The sequence below is a fragment of the Limulus polyphemus genome, unplaced genomic scaffold, assembly GCF_000517525.1.
Source record: "Limulus polyphemus unplaced genomic scaffold, Limulus_polyphemus-2.1.2 Scaffold19, whole genome shotgun sequence".
NCBI classification, from domain to species: Eukaryota; Metazoa; Arthropoda; class Merostomata; order Xiphosura; family Limulidae; genus Limulus; species Limulus polyphemus.
The window spans coordinates 1617396-1625923 of record NW_013665629.1 but is presented as its reverse complement, the minus strand read 5'-3'; the positions used below and the strand labels follow the sequence as shown (position 1 = coordinate 1625923).

General features: G+C 31.5%; 1 protein-coding gene across 2 annotated transcripts in view; it reads right to left on the bottom strand.

Annotated features, from left to right (window-relative positions):
• Positions 1-5530: 5530 nt before the first annotated feature.
• Positions 5531-8528, bottom strand: part of LOC106457849 (cell adhesion molecule 1-like) — a 63935-nt gene continuing 60937 nt past the window's right edge. For both annotated transcript variants that reach the window (XM_022384106.1, XM_022384112.1), the window contains exons 5-7: positions 7737-7870; positions 6174-6399; positions 5531-5724 (exon numbers count right to left, since the gene is read on the bottom strand). In XM_022384106.1, coding sequence (XP_022239814.1) covers positions 5621-5724; positions 6174-6399; positions 7737-7870 — 464 coding nt within the window. In that variant the 3' untranslated portion in view covers positions 5531-5620. The remainder of the gene's footprint in view (positions 5725-6173; positions 6400-7736; positions 7871-8528) is intronic.

Genomic DNA, 8528 nt, shown 5'->3' with positions numbered 1-8528 from the left:
AAGTACGGTTATATACCCTTAGGGCAATTCCATGAAATTTATGTTTATTTGATCATGTTTCTATGTTACTCTTCCCTTGTTGAGTATTGTGGTGCAGAGGATTCGTCAAGTCGTTATGAACTGGGAGCTTACCTTCAGTTTGGTATGCGAAATGAGAAATAACAGGTAATTTAGAATTATGGGATACCATCCAAACACTTTGGTCTAACTTTAAAGCACAGTACTGACAATAATTTCAGTTTTCAGAGTGTAAAGAATTCAGATTCAGATTGTTTTTATATTACACTGAGGACAAGAAGTATCGAAGTAAGAACCCGGCATCTTTTTTTATTTATGTATGTGTGTGTTTGTAATAAATTGTTTCAATGGAAGTATTCCAGTCTTACACTTGTTATCAGTTTATTTGCCAAAGACGTCTTTCGATCTTTCCGTTATTGTAATACTTAAAGCTCAGCTATTGGTTCTAAAACAATCTCCCGCGGTATCCATTCTGGCTATGGTTCCAATAAACCCACCACTAAGAAAAATCCAGAGTAGTTGATCTTTAGAGGTATGGCACTACATAGAGAAATTTTTCAACAATTAATTTTTTTATAAACGGAGAAACAATAATATATGTATCACGTATAGAACATAGCACACTATTATATGATTTAAAATAGACATTTGAACTGTAATTCTTCTCTTTTCAGTTTGAAATTTTCATTACGAAATTCAGTATTTTGTTTTCTTTTTGTGGAATAATATATTCAGAAGAATTCACGATATATATTTAAACTACTTTTTTTTTCTAAACGACGTATTACGTCCTAGGAATCATTCAAATTGAAAATAATCCAATCTTCTGAACTGTCGGTTTTCTTTAATAAAAATCTATGACTATAATTTATATTCAAAAACTGAATTGCTTGAGTTTACACGACGACAAACGTGTCCTTTATTTTTAGCAAAACAAGTTAATAAGTTATACATTTTAATGACTTAACTACGCATTAAAAAAACATCTAGATTACGGATGTACAGCTAAATAGCATGATTAAATAAATATAAGTGGGCGAAAATAATTAGCACCACGAAACAGTGAAAATAATATTCACATTAGAAATTCGCTCATTAACAAGAAAACGTAATTAAGGTTTTACTACTTGTATAAATTACAATACGTATTTCCAGTTATCCTGAAATTGTTAAGTGAGAAACCAGTAGCTAAGCAACATAGAACGAATTATGGAGTAGTACTCCAACAACTTAGCACAGAAAGTCTGGAGTCCAACCAGACATCCATCGTCTGCGCCCATTTGTGAACATGGCAAATATATATCTCAATTATCAACGATTATAGAAATTTAAAACTAATCTTTCATCATTAGCTAAATACGATTTAATTGTGTTATTGTAAAATTATAAGTCAATGGTTAGTACCATATGGGTTTTCCTCGCCCATGTTATGGTACTTAACTTTTGCCCCCCCCCCAGTGGCACAGCGGTATGTCTGCGGACTTACAACGCTAGAATCCGGGTTTTGATATTCGTGGTGGGCAGAGCACAGATAGCCCATTGTGTAGCTTTGTGCTTAATTACAAACAAACAAGTTAACTTTTGATAGCAAAAGTTAAGAAAATGTCAACATAACTATATATATTTATTTGGTTATTTAAAAAAGCTAAAAATTAAAGAAGAGAATACATCATAAGGGAGGATAGCGGGAAACTTACGCAGCATATCCAAACCTTAGATGTAATACAATTAAATGTAAATTCATGAGTGAGAATAAAAAAAAAAATTGCAGCCATAATACAATTATCCAACACCAGGGCAGAAATAATAAGGTGGGTAAGCCCTGGTTTTTAGAGGTACTGGTGGAAGTAAGACCCAAGTTGCGCTGGTGGTACACCGTCTATGCAGTGTAACCTCGACTTCACCGGGCTCACATAATTAAGAAAAATTAAAACATAATAGAAAAAACAAAAACAGAGCAGATGTAGGTGCTCTAGCGTACAACGTCCCACATCTTTAACACCTTTCCCTGTCTGTAGCCAGTTGTGGGAGGGTGGATGCTCACATGGAAGAAAATTAAATAACAAAATAAATAAAAGCAGAAAGAAGTAATAGAATGTATTACAAAAATGGGGGAGACAGCAAGACTGTCCTTGAATTTAGCATTCCAGCCCCGAATATAATCTTTGGACATAAATATCAAGATATTAAGGTATTACTATACTAAGCCCAACCTATATTATAAGCGTAGATCCCATCTTCTACCCTTGAAATAAAGGGCACAGTATAGCCCATTGCGTAGTTTCGTGCTTAACAACAATCAAACAAATCATGGTTAATTATAAATCCTTTGTCTTGCTGCGAAATTTTCCTAACATGCTCTCTAATCTTTATTTTAGGATTTCCTATGTAAAAAAAAAGTTACTATGGTTAAGGAAGATTAACTATATAGAATCATTTTCCTGCTACCATTTTCATTATTCTTCTAGTTTGAAATAGTAATTAAAGAAAGTGAAGACAAAAACATAATTCACACTTTGATCGCCTAACTAAGCATACTGAGTTTAAATGGCACGTTACCGTCAGAATAAAATTAACAAAAAAAAATCCCGCTCTGCACTTTGGTGGCGAGGATGTGATGTAAGACTTACGGTGAAATCCAACATTTCGCTCTGAAAAGAGTAGTCCAAGAATTGGCGGTGGGTGATGTTTACAAGAAGCCTTTTCCTGTAGTCTACCAATTAAAAATGAGGGATTGTTAGCGAGAAAACCCTCTTGTAGTTTTGAGCAAAATTCGACAAACGAAAATACTGGAGCCTTCGTCACGTCTTATTTTGTCATTCATAATAAAACATGACGAAGGATTTAGTAGGAGAGTCGAAAGCATCTCAAAATCTTTATTTTTTTATCGTGCGATATAGTCTAACGGTTTATTAATTTAATTGTAACTCTTCCCCGACATAAGACTAATCTGATCAGAGTAGTCATATTACAAATAAGGCTAATCTAATCACAGTAGTTTTATTACAAATCAGTTCAACTAAGAAAAAAAAGCAATAAAAATAATAGAACATCACAGAATTTGGGTCTTAAAAGGTGTCGTGGAAATGATTGCAATAAAATAAAGTTGGGAGTGTAATTTTTCTAGGATATACTCAAAGGGAATGAGATCGGTCGAAGAGATTGAAATGGCATCCTCTGAAATAAAAATAAAAATATAGCAGTTCATCAAGTAAGGATAACGTTGAAGGTTAGTTTGAAACAGTATTTATCGAGTCGTATCCATGAAAGAATCTTAATGTAGGCATGCTGCACGAGAATTCAAATAGAATCTGTTAATTCAATTGCTTTAGAATATGTATGGAATTTTTTTTTTTTGTGGTTGTTGAATTTTGCCCAAACCTACATAGGATCTATCTGCGCTAGCCGTCTCTAATTTTGAAGTGATAGAGTAGCGGGAATATATGAATTTTAAAGACGAATTTTAGAAGATGAGATTGAACGCACCATTAATTGAATGTGTTAGAACCTCAGTAAGACTGTTATTAGATATTTGTATTTGATTTTCTTTTTAAATCCAAATTAAATAACGCAATGAAATTTTCTGATGCTTAGAGTATAGTGTGAGTCAATCGTTGGGCAATGTTATTCAATTTTCAAGCAAATATCCTTTTACCTCAAACTCAAAAATTCAAAGCCGCAGGAAAGCATCATCATGGTTTATCATTCTGGAAAATTCCAAAAATTGGGGAAATATCAGTTGGCGAGAATGTTGCAATTTTATGATGATACCGTGTAAGAAATTGAAAGAAAATGATGTCGAATTCTGAGTAAAAAGTATCATTCAGAAAAAATATAAAAATATTTAGACGTTTCTTTTTGATTAGATTAGTGATAACTGAATTTACTGAGGCCTTGTGACACCCAACTAAAATATAACAAAGTAAAAAACTCAATTTGTACAATAATTGCAATTCATCTTGGGAGTAAGCTTTCTTCTGGAAGGACGTGGTAGTCTGGTAGTTCGACATGTTAAAAAGTCCTTCACTAAAAGTAGCCACGAGGTTAACATTTAAAGTCTCTATCGTTATATATATATATTGTAGAAAGACATCTTGAATGCTTGAAAAAGTCCTGAGTTTCTAAAATGACAAAGAAAGAAAGTAATTTTGTGGACTGGTTTTTATTGAAATGATTTTAATCTCATCGATTCGGTGATAATAAAGTTTTTCATCAATGTATGATTAATTATTATAGCTTACCTATAGTGTTAATTTTTTATCATTGTGTTTTCTGATAATAAATTATCTTTACATATCATTTTGATATTGTTTTTATACATGTTTTTTTACGCTTTAGTTCAGAGGATACTGTATTTCAGCTTATAATGTAAGATGGTAAAGGAACTGATCAACAGTGTGAAAGAACTGCCCAGAACTCTTTCATAAGTAAATGACATACAAGCGTACATACAGGTTTATACATATCTAATGAAACTATGGCAACGAGTCAAGGGTTTACAACAAATACAAATTTATTGTAACTATACGCCGAGAAACAATTATATGACTGGAAGTTACGAACAGATTACATAAAGAAGGCTGGTAAATTTTTTCATGTCACAAAATTAAAGCTCACAAATTTTAGGATTTTTTTGTACATAATTCAAGTTATATCTTCTCAATTAAGTCATATAGATAATTCAAGTTATTTCTCTTACACTGACTCATAATATTTTTTAAACCATGGGGTTATTGAACATTAAAGATTATTATTTTTATGAAGAAAACACTAATTACTTTTATTGCGTATTAACATAAGTTTATGTCATATCAGAAACGTATATTACTTTTGTATGATTTCATTGTCACCAATGTCAATATTAAATTTTTAAAAAAAGATGTTTATTTGCACAAAAATAGCATTGGTATTTTAACATTATAGCTTTCAATTCACGCTTTCTGTAATTAAGGAATATTTTAAAATGTTAGATGACAAAACGAGAACTTTGCTACGAAGAACTGAGTAAGTGTGAATATAAATTAAGATATTAATTAAAGCGTCTTATATTTTAAAAATACGGAGTAAACTATTGAGCATAAGTTGTCATTATTTACTTTTACAATTTCATCAATTAATTTCAACGCTAATGTGACTTTAGTAATGAGTTTGATATAAAAACAAACTTTAAGTGTCAAAATAATTTTGAATATGTTTATCTTTTCCTATTTTTAGTAACTTCAAAGAAATAGTTTCACATGATACTTCATGCCTTATTCTGAGGTCTTATAATTATTTCACATTTATTATTATATTATTAATAACAAAGACGTGTTAAACACATCATGTTAACAGCAAAAGTAATACGAACCAATTTGCAATGTTTTTCATGTCATTTCAAATGTATATTATTTAATTTAGATGAATAAATTCTAAGCAAGTTCGAAGCTTTTTTTTTTAAAGATAACTGTGACATTTACTATTTTTTGATTTTCAAAATTATTTACTCTTTTTGTTTCTTCGCTTGATTTACTTTAGGGTAATTTATAGTTCTCTGCGCACCAAGAAACAATTGGTATCACAGCACGTGGGAAAGTTGGTAAAAAAAAGCAGGACGTCCAGCTCACGTTGATCTCCAATATTGGAAACGCAGGATCATCACAACTAATAACACCATGCCCATTCTACCAGTCTTGGTTGATCCTGTAGACGTTGAGTCTTGTACTCCTGATATTAATGAGAATTTCGGTATGTTAGTTGCAGTAGATAGACACTTTCCTTTACCATGAGATGTAAAAATACTTAACGTTTTGTATTTAATGTTTAGAGTAGAAATTATATTATATTATCATTGTAACATTAATACAGCAATTTATATATATTATACATAATGGTATTAACATATAATACACTATTTTTATATTTAAAACGTTAATAAGGTATGTTAGAGGAAATGGCACAGGAACATTAAGATTTTTTGTCACATTTTTTAATATTATATCGTATCTAAGTTTTATTACCTTGTTAATAAATTTCATTTTTTGTTAAATAATAAGTAATTTGTTTCTTTTTTTCAACATTAAAAGCGAAAGGTAACGGAGTTATATTGGTTTCATTGACATAATATTCAATATTGAGTTATTTGTGAGAAAGTATGGTGATTGAGCCAACATTACCTTGATTCAAGTTTTCAATGATGTGAAGTCCAGAAGCCTGGTGATGTTCGCCCATAGCGTGTGCCTCATTACTCATGACATATGAACGTAATACACTTGATTCACATTTGAGCCTCATGTTCCCGTTTCGTAAGTGGTCTTCTGTGACGATAAATTTCAAACTGAGAATTGAGCTCTCGAGACCGTCATTGTGGAACTTTGTAGAATATCGAGTTTCGTGCTTTGCCTTAAAACAAATCAAGTTATTGAGTCAAACGTGGACCTTTTCACGCTCATAATTAACTAATTTATGATACCAAACTTATGCTCAGAGTACTCAATATAGTACGAATAAAAAATAGGAGAGTTCCTGATTTTCGACATCTTGTTTCGAACATAAAATTTTACTTTTTGTATCCCAAGAAATTAAATTACATTTCGATCCAATGGAAATTGTTTATCTTAGCTTGCGTTAGTAAGTTGGTAATTCGGAAAGGTAGAACATACTGACCAGATCTCCTTCTACTCTAGCCTTATGTTTGAATTAACATGCGCTCTCTAATCTATGTAAACAGTACAAAAGTTAGTGATGAGAAGGCTCTTCATTCATGGTTTTTCAAATTCTCACCCACCTTCATAGATGATGACGGATGCTTTATATATATATATATATCAATGTGTTTTCGCGAATCACATAATTAGATCAAATGACCAATGACATCACATGTGACCATCATTTACATATCAAGTGTAAATATTGATCTTCATTATTTATCCTCATTAAGAAGGTTGTTCTTTACTTCTTCTATTAACAAAACAAATATATTATATACATTTACATTATACACTTTGAACGTCAATACTGCTCTGGGCAACAATTATCTGTTGTATCTGTCTGTTATGGAAGATCACTCAAATTTGCTCATTCAAAACTTAATTATTTATGGTTATCTTTTTAGCATACATTTTCCTTTCGTTTCGTATTTAAACCTACTATTCGTTAATGAATCTTTTGCAACTTATGGACATAACATTTGCACTTCATCCTTACTGTGTTATTTTTAATTTTGTGTATTCCCTCCGTGGGCGTGGATTTGTAGTGTCAACAATACGATACTTCAACACCTGTGTAATGTAACATTTGTAACTTGGTTTTACGACACTAGTTCAGCATTTACCAACATTTTATTAACAACTGTGACAGAAAACCAAGCAGTAAAGAAGTAAAAGTTTGAAGGTGGTACTTCGAATTATAACATCTTGAACTCTTAAGTATTTTTTCAAAATTCGGCGTCTGAAGCCTGAAATGTATACGAACCAGTTGATTGAACATTTAGTATTCGAAATGTAATTGGATTTTTATTTTTTTATTAATATTCAACTACGTAGAATGAAGTTGACACACGTTTTTCATTGTAGTTTAAATGCAACTAAATTATTATCTAATAAATATTCACCAATTATTTATGCTTTCAAACTTTAAACTATTACATGTTTATATCTCTACCAAATCAGCTAGTCTAAAAAAACCTGAAAAGAAACATCTTTTTTGGATAAAGCATCGTTGAGATTTCAGAAACTTACTAATTCTCCATTAATATACCAGCGTAAGGTTGCCGCAGGTTTCGATTTTGCAGACGTACAGTTCACCATGACTGTGTCACCAATGTTATATTTGGCTCTTCCTCCGGAAATCTTCGGCCCTTCTGTTGGCAAGACTACAGAAAACATAGGATACCATTTTGAAATTTGAAAATGTTTTCAGTTGCGTCTAATGCGTTATGTGGGCATATCATTTGTATCTTTTTGTGTAAGTGGACTTTGAAATGTCCAGTTGTAGTACAAAGTTGCAATACAATAATTGTCTCGAACATTTACTATGTATGTATATATATATATATATTGCTTGATTCAGTATTTTTAGTTTATTATTTCTATAACTTTTCATTCGAATCAATAAAGTTTTCCCTTCATAAACAACTAGCTAAGTTGTCTGTTTTAATTAAATTAGTAAGTTTCACCCTTATAACACGAGAGTATTTAATATCTTAAAAAAGCGCTAGTATTTCTTTTGAACGTATTTTTTATATTATTCTGAAATGGATTTGTTTGGCTTTTTTGTTGTTGGCGATATTTCTAATTTACAGGATTGAAAGCCCTATGATCTAGAGATACCCACACCAACAACACCCGTTTCTTTAAATAGTAATCGAAGAATCCTTGACATAGTATTGGCATTTAAACATTTCTATATTATTTTGTGGCCTGGCATGGCCAGGTGGTTAGGGCGCTCGACTCGCAATCTGAAGTTGCGGGTTCGAATCCCTGTCACACCAAACATGCTCGCCCTTTCAGCCGTGGGGGCGTTATAATGTG